Genomic DNA, 14513 nt, shown 5'->3' with positions numbered 1-14513 from the left:
TGCCTCAAGTACTTACTAATCACCTAAGCCGTAATATATACTCAAAAATCCTGAGGAATCATCCAGGATAACAATGTAAATCATGTGTGGCCTCATATAACAACATAAAGCCTACAAACCAGGGTATATGTTTCAGCCCATCTTTGTGCTTATCTGAAATATTAAACCGATACAAATGCTTATTTACATAGCTAATTATTTCTAATAATTAAAGCCTTTACATTTTGGGGGGGGGAAGGAGTTTATATTTCACGGCTAGTGAGGAGAACTGATGAAAGAAAACTTTGAATTTAATTTCTATAAGAAAGGCAGGAAATGTGAACCACAACCACACTAGAAAGAAGCCCACTGACTGGCAAATGACTTATTGCCTCTAGAAAACCAAAAATCTACTCTTGGAATCAAGGTGGGGCGGGGAGGGGAATCAAGGTATCAGGCAATGGAAAATCAGAAAGTCCAAGCATATTGTAAAGCCATAGGTTCACAGGATCGTAGATCCACAGCTAGAAGGCACCTCACAGGTCAGCTGGTCCAACCATTTCATTTAAAAGATGAGCGCACTGAGGTCAAGGGAGATGATGAGTCACCCAAAATCACAGAGGTGGTAAATTGCAGGGATGGATTTAAACTCTTGTCCTCTGACTCCAGGGCCAACATACATGTGCTGCCTACACTTAGGTATCAATCTAGCTCTCTGTGTGGCAAATTATGACTCTGGCCTAGTGAACAGAAAGGGGAACTGGAAGGTTTTCATTTATACTCATTTCCCCCCGCAGTAACCCCAGCACTTACCGGATGGCTCTTTTCTCATTCTTCCGACGTAGATCGTTCACATTGACAATCAGACGATGCTGGTTATCACTAATCAGCTCTCGAACTTTACTCTGATAAATTCCCTGGTCTTCCTACAAAATATCCAGAACCCATTAATTAGCCTAGCCAAATGGTTTATGTTTCAAAGTGATTTTAAATTTGAACACAACAGAAAACGACTCCTCTCTCCCTTTACTGGAGAGGTGGGTGACTAAATGCAGAGAACATTACATATACTGTCAGATTCAGTTTGATGCATTGCTTGGTTTTAATAACCCAAGTAAAGGTTTAACAACAAGATCTCTGAGGGAAAAAATGTCCCCATGACACATTTTTAAGATTTATCTTCCTCCTTTCCAATCTGAAACCTTTCCTTTATAATAAAGAATAAAAAAGACAGCAATATATCAACGATGATCAACTGTGAAAGACTTAGCTTCTCTGATCAAGACAATGACCCAAAAAATTTCAAAGGACCCAAGATGAAAAATGCTATCCACCTCCAGAGAAAATTGATGAGCTCTGGGTACAAACTGAAACATATTTTTTTCAGCTTACTCTATTTTTCTTAAGGATTTTTGTACTTTCTTTTGCAACATGGTATTTTTTACATTACTTTTTTTACATTACTTTATATGTATAATCAATATATTGCTTGCCTGGGGGAGAGGGAAGGGAGGGAGAAAATTTGGAACTCAAAATTTTAAAAAATGAATGTTAAAAATGTTTTCATATGTAGTTGGGAAATATCTAACAAAATAAATAAAAACATACTTTAAAAAAAAAGATAAAGTTTAACAAAAATGACCCACACATCAACTAAGTCTGGTCCACACCCATAGTTCCCCATCTCTATGAAGAAGGGAGGTAATAATTTTTTAAATCTCCACTCTAGGACCAACTTTAAGCATTGTTATATAGCATTCAGTTTACTTTTTCTAATTATCTTTCTTCCCATTTACACTATTTGTGTGTATAGATGTAGATAAAGATGTTGTTTTCCTGGTTCTGCTTTATTTCACTCTGGAACCCTAACCTTCCCATTCTTCATATCACATTTCTTACACCACCATAATATTTTATTACAACTTGTTTAACCAATCCTTACTGGATGGTTATCTACTTTGTTTCCAGATCTGTGTTTTTGGTATAGGTGCTTTTCTATCATTGACCTCCTCAGGGTATGTACCCAGCAGGAGGATCTCAAAGGGTAAGAACATTTCAGTCATTTTCTTTGGATTAATTCCAAATTACCTTCCTCAGCAGTTTGACCAACATATAGTTCCATAAAAAATGTATTAATGTGCCCAGTTTTCCACAGCCCTTTGACCATGGACTATTTGCATCTTCTGTCATCTTTGCCAGTTTCCTGCGTGAGGTGAAACTTGAGTTGCTTTTACTTTCATCTCTCTTGTTATTAATGATTTGAAATAATCTTTCACAGGCTCATTAATAGCTTGTAATTCTTTTAAGAACTGTTTGTTCATATTCTTTTTTCATATCCAATGGTAAATGACTCTTGGTCTTATCTACATATATCCAGGTTCTTTGTAAATCCAGGACCCTTATAGGTGATTCAAAGGCTTTCCCCCCAAACCACTGTTTCCCTTTTTATCCAAGTTGCATTGATTTTCTTTGTGCAAAAGGTCTTGCCTATTTTATGTTGTATGATCACCTGTATACTCCTTCCATGTTTGCTGGGGGGAAAAAAACAATCCACTCATCTTAGTCATAGCAGTGAAAGGTTCAAGTTGCATATTCATTTTTGCCTTATTGATCTAGATTTAATTTCTGCCAATCTGCTTTCCAGTTTTCCCAACAATTCTGTCAAATATGGAATTCTTTGCCAAGTAATTTATCTCTTCAGACATATAGATCACTGAGTTAAGTTCAACTGTTTCTGATTCTTCTTTATCCATTTTGTTCTATTAATCTACTTTAAAAAATTTTTTTAACCAATACCAAATAGTTTCAATGATGACTGCTTTATAGTAAAACCAGAGGTCTAGAAGTATTACCCTTCATTCTTACTTTTTTTTCATTATTTTCCTTGAGATTCTAAATCTTTTGTTCCTCCAAATGATTTTTATTATTATTTTGCCTACCTCTGTTAAGTATCCCCTTGGTAGTTGGTTTGGCATATCTTAAGTTTGCAAATTAATTGAGGTAATATCATTTTTATTGTACTCTTCGAATGTAACATGGAATAATGAAAAAATTACTCCTTTATTTACTGATAAAGTTTCTGGTGTTTTCCCATTGCAAATGGTTTTATACATATTTTCATCATTAAAAATGGCCCTTCTAGGTCTATGATGTGTAGAATTTTTAGCATAAATAAACGGTACATTTTGTCAAAGGCTTTTCCTGTATCTGTTCATACAATCCTATAGTTTACAGTAGTTTTGTTTTTAATATGAATGACTGTTAATTGCTTTTCTAACTCGTACCATCCTTGTATCTATAGCATAAAACTAACTTGATCAGAGTAAATTTTTTTTATATATTGCCATGGTTTTTGCTTAAAAAATTTTTAATAATTATTAATACTTATTAGTGATGTTGGTCTTACTTTATCCTCCCCTAGTTTAGGTATTAGGATCAGGCAATCCCCCTAGGGATCTTTCACAAAAGTCCACCTTAGCAATCTAGAAAGGCAGTATGTATTTACAGTTACTCACAGAAAGACAGTTTTAGTCAACTAGCATTTATTAAGCATCTACTATGTGCCAGGCACTGAGCTAAGTGCTGGAGCCAAGATGACATGGCAAACCAATTCACCTGACAAATAAACATTCTGCTTTTATTTATCTGGATTAAGTAAAGAAAAGGGGGTCAGGAAATGACAAGCATCTTCCCCTCCACCCTCCCTCCCTGCAAAAAACCCAACAACCTTGCAAATACCAGCATCTTAGAGGTCTACACTCCCTTTCTTTAGATGGTGATATTCACAGCTGGCTATGCCCAAAAATGCCAGTTGGGAAATTTTTCGCCGGTTTAACTCAACCATTCAATTCGATACAAGTTAACTAAGCATCTATTACGTGTCTGGTGCTAGATACTAAGATAAAGGCTAAAGAGACTGCTTTTGCTACAAAAAAAAAACTGCAGACACAAAACTCTTTCAAAGTTGGCCCTGCCTCGTCCCCTTTGCCCCCCACCACCAAGAAAACAAAGACTAAAGTATCTTGGCACCCCTAATCCAATCAAAGTTCCAGGCTTCAGCTCTTACCCATACTAATTCGATCAGCAACTTTTTAAAGAGTCACACGGTCTAGGGCTGGGTCCTAAACGAGTGCATGAAAGCCTCCGGGTGAAACCTCCACCACCGGGGGAACTCCAACAAGCCCTATCCACCCACTCCCACCAGTCTGGGCTCCCTCACCAGACCCCGCTGCCATAAACCAAGCCGGCCAAGAGTCAAGACAAAAGGACCCTCCTTTTCCTCCGACAGAGCTCGCAGAGATCAAGTCCCCCTTCCCTTCCAAGCAAACACCTCTGCCGGAGCCAACTGGCCACATGGCTTCCCCTGAACTCCCCATCTGGAGCCCTAGGAGGAGGGGGCTAGTACCCTCACCTCATCGTCCAGGAAGTCCAGGTAATCTCTCTGAGCCTCCCGCAGCTCAACGTCGTCTATCACAGTGGTGGCTGCCATGCTTCCAAGCGGCAGAATGGAGTCGGTTTCTCCACTTCCCCCAGCGCTCACTCCTCCCCTGGCGCGAAAACGACTTCACTTTTCCCGCCACCAAAAGTTACAGCCAAAGCGGCAGCGGAAGCACATTTGGATTCTGATTGGCTGCGACTTACAAGGCCGGAAAAGCGTATGCCCAGTGGGAAGCTTCTTCCTCCCCTCGGCGTTCCGATACGTCTCCCGTGGCGGGAAACTTACAGGTGCCACTCCACTTTCCCCACCCCTCCAGAGCGCCCTTAAGTCAAAAGAACGTAACTGGCCAATCAAGAGGGGGCGATGGGCGGGGCTCCTTAGGATTTTCAGCTCCCGAGGGTTGGGACTGCAAAGAAAATGCGTCGCGTTGCCTTCTGGGAATTGTAGTCCATATGATAGACATCTAACAGTCTTCCCTGCTTGGTGCTTCCTGAGGCTAGATGCTTTCCGCTGTTTTCTGTTTCCCTTCTGTGTAATAAACAAAAATAGTATCTGTATCGTGTCCTCCAGTCTCACCTGCGCCTTATCCTCACTTTGCGATTAGAAAAGTCAACCCCCTTAGTTTATAATAGTTTGGGAATGGTGTTACATTACATTGGAGAGGAGGTATCAGGTGACATAAAAAAGTGAAGGTCATTTTTGTTTTTAATTAGGTAGACACAGCCAGGGATGTGCAGAAGCGAGCTCCTTATCTGCAGAGCCGGCTGTTAAGTTTTCACTATAAGCATTTATAACTTGGAAATCGGCAAATGACCCAAATCAGGGACTTGATTTGTTTTATTGATTGTCTGGAACTTAAGAAAGTGATGGAGGAAATATTAACAATGCCAATTTAAGTTAAAAGTGCATAATGCGTGCACTACACTACACACACACACACACACACACACACACACACACACACGCTGTTAAACACTAACCAACAGGCTTCTGATTCACCTGAGATTTCATAGGTTTGAGGAACTTCCTTCACTGACAATTTCGGGAAAAGTTCTGCAATTTACACCCTTAGAGAGTTGCCGGGCACTGAGAGTTGAAGTGGTCTGCTCACATTTCTGTAGCCGGTAGGAATGAAAGTCAGAAATTCCTCTGTCTATATCACTAGACTGATTAAATAAAAGAATCGATGCAAAGCAAATATCTTTTCACATCTATCAAGCAGCTTCTATCTGTGGTGTCTTGGATAGGGTGCTGGACTTGAAGTAAGGAAGGCAGGGTTCAAATTCTGCCTCGGACACTTAGGAACTATGTAACGTGAGGCAAATCACAAATTCTCTAAGCCTCCATTTTCTTATTTGTAAAAAAATAATAATAATAAAGGGATTGGACTAATGGTCTCCAAAGTCCTTGCCAGTTCTAAATAGAGGCAGCTAGGTGGCGCCTTTGGATAGGGTCAGGTAAAACCTGATTTCACATTTACTGCCAGATATTTTCTAACTGTGTTACCCTGGACAAATCATTTAACTTCTGTCTGCCTCAGTTTCATCATCTGAAAAATGAAATGAAGAATAGCACCTACCTCTCAATGTTGTGTCAAATAATCAAATATTTGTAAGCCCATTGCAAACCTTTAAAGCACTATTATCATCATCATTATTATATATTTGATTTCAAAAGGTTTAACATACAACAATAAATTCTGGAAAACATAGTTTAAAAAGATATCCCATGATGCAGCTATATTTTTTGTAAAGAGCTAATGAGATAATGGGCAGCTAAGTGGTGCAGTGGAAAGAATACCAGGCCTGGAGTCAGGAAGAATCATCTTCCTGAGTTCAAATGTAGCCTCAGACACCTACTTGCTTGTGACCCTGGGCAAGTCACTTCACCCTGTTTGCCTCAGTTTCCTCATCTGTAAAACGAGCTGAAGAAGGAAATGGCAAACCATTCCAGTATCTCTGCCAAGAAAACTCCAAACGGAGTTACACAGAGTCAGACACGGCTGAACAGCAATGAGATAATATTTGTAAAGTGTTTAGAACGGTGCCTGAAACACTATATAAATGATAGCTGATAGCTGCTGTTTTGAATATCTGGATACATTAATATGTATTCTGTAAGCTTCTTGCTATTTATTCCTATAAGTTGAGAAGATTAAGATTGATCCTGTATCATTTTCTTATTGGTCATATTTACAATTAATTGATTTTGCCCTGCGTAAGTCACAGTTCTTTGTCTCTGAACTTAATTCAGTGTTCAGCTGGCCTGTGATGGGTTAAGTTTAAAAATCCAGCTCTCCTGCCTCAAGGAATTTAACTAATCTTGGTGAATGTGTGCAAACGTAAGGAAGTTTGGGCCTGATACCCTTACTCCACCAAGCTATCCTTCAGGGATGTCCAGTTTGCTGTCCAAAAGTCTGGGCTACTATCTCACACCCGCACTCGGACAATGAACACTTCTCAGTCTCATGAAAGGAGAAGGGGGGGTCATTGCTAGCCCCCATTACCAAATTTCCAACCAATCATGTCGTTCCCTGTGCCTCAATTCTGTGACCAATCATGTTGCCCTCAATCCCATGATGTCATCCACCCTGCTCTTTGCTTTGCTTTGCACTTCCCAAAATTCTATATAAGAAGAATTGTCCTCTTGCTCCGGGTCTTTGGCATTAATAGAGGCAAGCCTCTGGCCCATTTATTGACAGGTAACATGCCCTTGTTAATAAATGTTATTTTGCTCTGAGATCTACCTCAGTTTACCCTTTCATTAAAATTCAATCTCTACAAAGTTATACTATGATAAATACTTTTGTCCTTCAAAGTTCAAACATGAACATTTAACAAGGGTTAAATCCTTGTTCTGCTACTCACTACCTGTTCCTTCCTAACTAACCCATTTCTAAGTAGAGTTTCATCATCTCGGTGGGGTTGATAGCTATGCCTGTAGCCCAAAGGCTATTTGCATAAAATTCTGCTACATGGCTTTTGAACAGCAGGTTATATCTATTGTGCCTCATACATACAGTTGTTGTGAGGATCCTATGAGCTAATTTCTATGAAATATGTGCATGCATATTTAAGGTCTTATTGACTAGCTATTAAGACTATGGTTTGCAAGTGCAATATTTGACCAGTACCTGATTTCTACATTTGCCATCTGGAGAACAAAAACAAATTCATGAATCAAGATCCTCATTACACTTTTATGCAAGATAAGACTATGAATGAATGAAAAAACATCAGTAAGCAGTTGTTGTATATGTTATGGTTTGTCCTTCATTACAGTGGGCCAAGAACAGAACTAAGCACTAGGGATACAAATATATAAAAAGAAAAATAGCTTCTGATCTCAAGGAGTTTACATTCTAACAGAGCAGGTTTTCTTAACCTAAGGCCCACAAACCCCTATAGGATTCATGAATGGATGTCAGAGGATCTGAGAATTTGGATGAGAAAAATTATAACTTTTCTTCAATATAATTGGTTTCCTTTATAATCCCATGTATATATATATATTATATTATGTTATATTGTTATGTTATATTATATTATAGTAATGTTATATATTATATTATATTATATTATATTATATTATATTATATTATATTATATTATGTTATGTTATGTTATGTTATGTATGTTATGTTATGTTATGTTATGTTATGTTATGTTATGTTATGTTATGTTGTATTATATTATGTTGTATTATATTGTATTGTATTGTATTGTATTATATTATATTATATTATATTATATTATATTATATTATATTATATATATTATATTATATTATATTATATTATATTATATTATATTATATTATATTTATATATATTTTTAAAACATTCTGAGAAGAGGTGAATAAACTCCACCAGTCTGTCAAAGGGGCTATGACATAAAAAAGGTCAAGAACCTCATAATAGGGTAAAACAACAAGCACAGGGAGGGGAATGGTGGCCAAGGGACATCTTGGTCAGGAAAAAGGATAATGAGTTGATCTGTAGGGCAATTAACTGGCCCATTCTGTCCAGAAACAATGCTGCTGCCGATGTTCCTACTACTACTAGCATTTATAGATCACTTTAAGGTTTGAAGTGTTTTACAAGTATTATCTTATTTTATCTTCACAACAACCCTAGGTCCTGTTATTATCCCCATTTTACAGATGGGGAAACGGAAGCTGACAGAAATGGATTTTATTTACTATTGATTTGATTACTATGTCCAGAGGAAGGGAGGGGACAGTAAAATGTATTGCTAAGTGATTCATATTTATGATTTCTTATCACCTGGTTTATTTCAAGGCAACTGAATTTCGAGCTCACCATACCGAGCAGGTAGAAGATCTTGGATACCATGAAAATTGGTGATAATGTAACACTTTGTTTTTCAGGGTTCCCAGGAGAGGAGAAAGTATGGGGGCAGGGACTAAACCTGTCTAGTTTCCCAAAAGAGGAAAATACCTCTTAGGTACGTTCTCTACGACTTGGTGTCTTACAGAGTTGCCTAGAGCAAGGAGAAAGTATAGACATAGGAACTAGACCTGTGTAGTTCTCTGATTTGCCCAGGGTCACACAGTCTGTGTCTGTTTTTCTTTTCTTTTTTTCTTTTTTAGCTGGGACAGTTTATTTCTTGTTTTAATTTTTGATTTCTTGAAATGTAGCTCTAAAAAAACAGGCTTAAGAAAAAAAACGATTGTTTCAAATGGAACTGGGCCCAGAGTCATCCCTGAGTTCAAATTCAGCCTCAAACACTAGCTGTGTGATCTTGGGCAAGTCACTTAACCTGTTTGCCTCAATTTCCTCATCTGTAAAATGGGAATAATAATAGCACTCACCTCCCACAGTTGTTGTGAGGATCAAAACAGATAATAATTGTAAAGTGCTTAGCACAGTGCTTGGCATGTAGTAAGCACTATATAAATGTTAACTGTTTGATTATTATTCTTATTACTATTACTAGCTGTATGACCTTGGGTAAATCACTTAACCTCTGTTTGCCTCCGTTTCCTCAACTGTAAAATTCTTATTAGCTGTCCCAAAGTGGAGTGGGCTGATGTAGCAGGTCATGGGCTCTCCTTTTTGGAGGTCTTCAAGTAAAAGCTGGTTGATCACATGTTGGGGATGTCCCAGCAGTAGTTCTAATTTGGGTATGAGTTGGACTAGATGGCTTTTGGGCTGTCTTCCAACCCTGAGACTCTGTAATGCTTTAACTTCATTCACTGTGCCTATTGTTAGCTACTTAAATTATTATGAAGATTTTCCTGATATCAAGCTTAAATTTGCCACTTCATAATTTCTACCCATTCATTACTCCTAATTCTACGTTCTTGGGCCAAGCAGAACAAGTCTAATTAATTCCCCCTCCCAAAGGGACTGCTAAGTGGCACAGTGGATAGAGAGCCTGGCCCGGAGTCAGGAAGACCTGAGTTCAAATACGGCCTTAGCTGCTTTATTAACTTGTTAACCTCTGTTTGCCTCAGCTTCCTTACCTGCAAAATGAGAATAATAACAACACCGACCTCTCAGGGTATTGTGAGAATCAAATGAGATAATAATTACAAAGCGCTCAGCACAGTGCCTGGCACATAGTAAACGCTAAATAAATGTTAGAAATTAATATCGTTCCACATGACAGGCCTCCAGTACTCGAACGTAGCGATCATGGGTATCCTAAGGCTCTTCTCCAGGTTAAGCATTCCCAGTTCCTTCCGCCAGTCTTTGGATGGCATGATCTGAAGTTCCTTCACCTTCCTTTTCTGGACAATTCCTAGATCATCAATGTCCTTCCAAAAATGATGCACTCAGAGCTGAAGACAGTAATCCAGAATGATCTGATCAGGGTGGTATGTGGTAGGACTATCACCTCCCTAATCTTGGATGCTATGTCTTTTTCAATGTAGCCAAAGACCCCATTAGGTTTTTTGGTGACCATATCCCATTGGTGACTCATACTGAGTTCACGTGCCTAGAATGTACTTCTCCCCACCCCTACCCACCCCTTACAATCCTTTGGTTATTTAAGGACTCAGTTCATGAAGGCTCTCCTGATCCCCTAGCTGATTCCTCAACTGATCTCATTCCCACCTCCTTACCCTCCTATAAAAGCTCTTGGTAGACAGGGACAGTTCCTTGAGTTCAATGAGTACATTATGAGTTTTCTGTTCCTTAAGGTCTCATGGATCCTACTCTATAACTTCTAAGAGATGTTCACACAGGGGGTACAATTTTCAAACCTTAACTAGGATGTACAAATGCCTTGTCAAGGCTCAGCTGTCAAGTTTTTTTTTTAAATTTAGAAAACACTTTTCATTTCTAGACTTTTTTTTTAACTAACTGTCCTAATCTTACATGGAGGGATTGGAATAAAAAAGTTTATAATTACAAATAGTTCACAATTGTATCCACAGTACCTAGCACATGCTGTTCAGTCATTTTTCAGGTGTGACCAATTCTTCATGACCCCATTTGGGCTTTTCTTGGCAGAGGTACTAGAGTGGTTTGCCATTTCCTTCTCCAGCTCATTTTACAGATGAAGAAACTGAGGCAAATAGGGTTAAGTGACTAGCCCAGGATCACCCAGTTAGTGTCTGAGGCCAGATTTGAACTCAGGAAGATGAGTCTTCCAGACTCTAGATCCGGCCCTCTCTACACTGTGCCACTTAGCTGCCTGGCCCGAACACAGTAGGTGTTTAATAAATGTTTGTTGAATGACTGATCTTTGGTTCACTAAAAAGTCTCAGGTCTTTTCTAGAAAAATCGTCATATAGCTATGCCTCCCCTATCTTGCAATTTTGACGCTGATTTTTTTAATCTTAGCGTAAGACTCAATATCCAGAGAATATGGGCCCTGGCAACACCTTTTTCTTTTGCCAACTACCCTGTCAATCTCCATAAACAACCCTGCCAGGGTTATGAAGGTCCCTTTCTTGTCCCATTGGTAGGACTTTCCATGTATCACTGTGGCCACAGGTTGTCAGGCTCTGTATTAGGCCACACAACGGCTGGAGGCTGCCCTCTCTCCACATTGCTCTTTGCCCACTTCAGTCATGAAGTCAGCCACATAATTCAGAAGGTCATTCTGAACCCATTTGTCAATGACAAATCTTTCAGTGGTTCGGGCTCAGGATTAAAGTGAAATGAGACATGGGTCGATCATAAAACCTTTAACAAAAGGAACTTTATTCAACAATAGCATGGAAAGGGTATTCAGCAGTGTTGATTCGTGGCTGATACAGTTGACATGGCTTCCTTTGCTTCCACATTTCTCATGATGGCCGACCTGGTCAAGAAGGGTGCGAGGCAGTCGTAAGTCTGTCAACACTAAGGAGCCCTAACTTTTCTTAACCTGGGCTTTTATGTCTCGGGTGGCCTTGAAGCAAATGTCAACTACCTGTGCCCTAGTCCCCTGGACCATTTAAGTTTCAAGGATGGTTTTAATTGCTTTTTAAGGGAAAAACTAGCAGGATGTTTCCAGTCTTCTTAGACCATGAATGATGAATTTCTAGTTGTGCAGTGAAGCTTACTACCACAGGGTTCCACCAAATTAGCAGTGGATGTTACTGTTACCCAAAAGACTCTGGCTATCATGGAGATAGGTAAAGGAGGAAGGAAATAAGCACTTATTAAATGCCTACTGTACGCCAGGTGAGTAGCTAGGTGGTACAGTAGATACAGTGCCCAGCCTAGAGTCAGGAAGACTCATCTTCCTGAGTTCAAATCTGGCCTCAGACACTTCCTAGCTGTGTGACTCTGGGCAAGTCACTTAACCCTGTTTGACTCAGTTTCCTCATCTGTCAAATGAGCTGGAGGAGGAAATGGCAAACCACTCCAGTATCTTTGCCGAGAAAACCCCACAAGGGGTAATAAAGACACAACTGAAACAACTGAACGACCACAAATGTGCCCAGCACTGTGCTAAGCACTTTCTACAAACATTATCTCATTTGATCCTTAAAATAGCCTTTGCCAGCAGGTACTATTATGATCCCCTTTTTACCACAGCTAGGTGGTACAATGGATAGAGTGATAAGCCTGGACTCAGGAGGACCTTAGTTCAAATCTAGCCTCAGATACTTATTAGCTGTGAGACTCTGGGTCACTTAACCTCTATTTGCCTCAGTTTCTTCATTTTGTAAAATGAGAATGATAGCAGCGTTATTGTGAGGATCAAATGATATATGGTATATGTGGAATAAAGTAAAAGCTATGTAGATTTTAGCTATTATTATTACAGCTGTGGAAACTGAGGCAGAGATTAAGTGACTTGCCCAAGGTCACACAGCTAGTGAGGCTGGATCTGAACTCAAGTTTTCCTGATTCCAGGCCCAGTATTCTATCCACTGTACCACCTGGCTGCCTCTGACCAACCAGGAGCCGCTGGTCATTCACGTCCTTCAGCAAAGGCAGAAGATGTGTGTCCTTACCCACAGAGTCAAGCAGACAGGCCTAGTTGCAAAGAAGTTTCTCCATTCCAGTTAATCTGAAGGTTTGCATGATCAACCCCATTTATAATCAAGTGAAGGGTAAAATCTTGACATCTAGCTCAAATTTCTGTCCAGGGCTACACAGCATGGCTAAGGAAAATCCATTTTAGTTTTTTTTTTTTAAACCACAAACCAGAAGGAAAAAAAAATCATGAGTTTGCATGTTTCATTTGGTGCTGTAGTTGAGAGTAGATTTGATGATCAGGACACAATATTAATGTTAACTGAGCTCTGATCCCATCTATCTGTCTCAGAGGTCTGAATCCATGTCTACAGTGCTATTAGAAATGGATATACCAGGAGGAAGCTCAGGAAAGGCAGATTTTGGTGGGAGGCTTCAGTGCTGTCTTCACTGCCCACTAAGCATTGACAGCATAGATGCTAATGGACGGGCTTGGGACACAGGATGGGATGAAATCTCTAGATCTCAGTTTTTCCTGTATGTGATATATAATGCCCCCACCCTAAACCCAACTTTTCACATTCCATACCATTGCCTTTCAACATTGTATTGCATGTTGGTCTGAATCCAGGGAAGCATAGATAGGCAATAACACAAAGTTATATTATACTTTTGGGAACAATAGGCTAGTGATTTTGCTCACTTTGACCCTTTAATCTCCAGAAATTCTCTGTCCCCACCAGCCCTTGGTGACTGCTCCACTTGGCCCACTATTTTAGGAAGGCCTCAACCGTGCTTTACCTCACTTCCTATTTCTCAGCCATCTGACTGGCCACCAAGGAATCACGCCCTTGCATCCTCTTCTCCAAACCTCTCTCCAGCTTTGGAACCAAATCAACCCTGCCATTGCTCTGGGAAGGGATTTTTTCAACCTATTCTGCTACGGTCCTTCTCAACCTCCTTGTAAATTTCAGGACCAGAATGCCCATTCCTGGCTATAAGTCTCCTATATTTGTTGTCTCCTCCAATCGGAAATTAGCTCCTTGAGCACAAGGATAATCTTTGCTTTTGTAAGTATATCTCCAGCAGGGAGCTCAGTGCCTAGCACCTAGTAAGGGGCAGCCAGATAGTGCAGTGGATAGAGTGCCAAGCCTGGAGTCAGAAGAATCTGAGTTCAAATGTGTCCTCAGACACATAATAGCTGTGTGACCCTGGGCAAGCCTGTTTGCCTCACTTTCCTTATCTGTAAAAAGAGCAGGAGAAGGAAAAGGCAAACCACCCCAGTATCTTTGCCAAGAAAACCCCAAATGGGGTCAGAAAGAATAGGACTTAACTGAAAAAACAAAATGAGTAAACAATAACAAACAGCTTCTATTTACAACATAAAGGACTACAAGACCCAGCCTGGAGGACTAAACATTGATGTTTATCTGTTTTCCAAAGTATTTAACTGCTTTTTTTAATGTGGCACTAAAACAAAAAACAAAAAGTCTTTGATCTGACACTGACTTCAAATGGAACATTTTCTTGGCTTTTGTCCATCCTGTGTCTTTCTGAGATGGCAGCAGAAAGAATCACGCAGGGAAGGGGCATTTATGAATAGCCATTTATTATTACTTTCTGCCAAGCTCCGTTCATTTAAAATGAAAGAGACCTCCAAAATGATCAAAGAATAACTGGGCATCTAGTTGGCTGGTGAAATAGCCCTTGTTT

The 14513-nt window shown here is 39.6% G+C and overlaps 1 protein-coding gene across 1 annotated transcript in view; it reads right to left on the bottom strand.

The window, feature by feature from the left end:
• MCM3 (minichromosome maintenance complex component 3) overlaps positions 1 to 4627 on the bottom strand; it is a 40376-nt gene extending 35749 nt beyond the window's left edge. The window contains exons 1-2 of the mRNA XM_020993946.2: positions 4391 to 4627; positions 793 to 905 (exon numbers count right to left, since the gene is read on the bottom strand). Coding sequence (XP_020849605.1) covers positions 793 to 905; positions 4391 to 4468 — 191 coding nt within the window. The 5' untranslated portion in view covers positions 4469 to 4627. The remainder of the gene's footprint in view (positions 1 to 792; positions 906 to 4390) is intronic.
• Between the last annotated feature and the right edge of the window lie 9886 nt (positions 4628 to 14513).

Source organism: Phascolarctos cinereus, unplaced genomic scaffold (genome assembly GCF_003287225.1).
Source record: "Phascolarctos cinereus isolate Bilbo 61053 unplaced genomic scaffold, phaCin_HiC Scaffold_5;HRSCAF=322, whole genome shotgun sequence".
Classification (NCBI taxonomy): domain Eukaryota; kingdom Metazoa; phylum Chordata; class Mammalia; order Diprotodontia; family Phascolarctidae; genus Phascolarctos; species Phascolarctos cinereus.
Note: the sequence above shows the minus strand (reverse complement) of the source record. Positions and strands in the feature narration are given on the sequence as shown.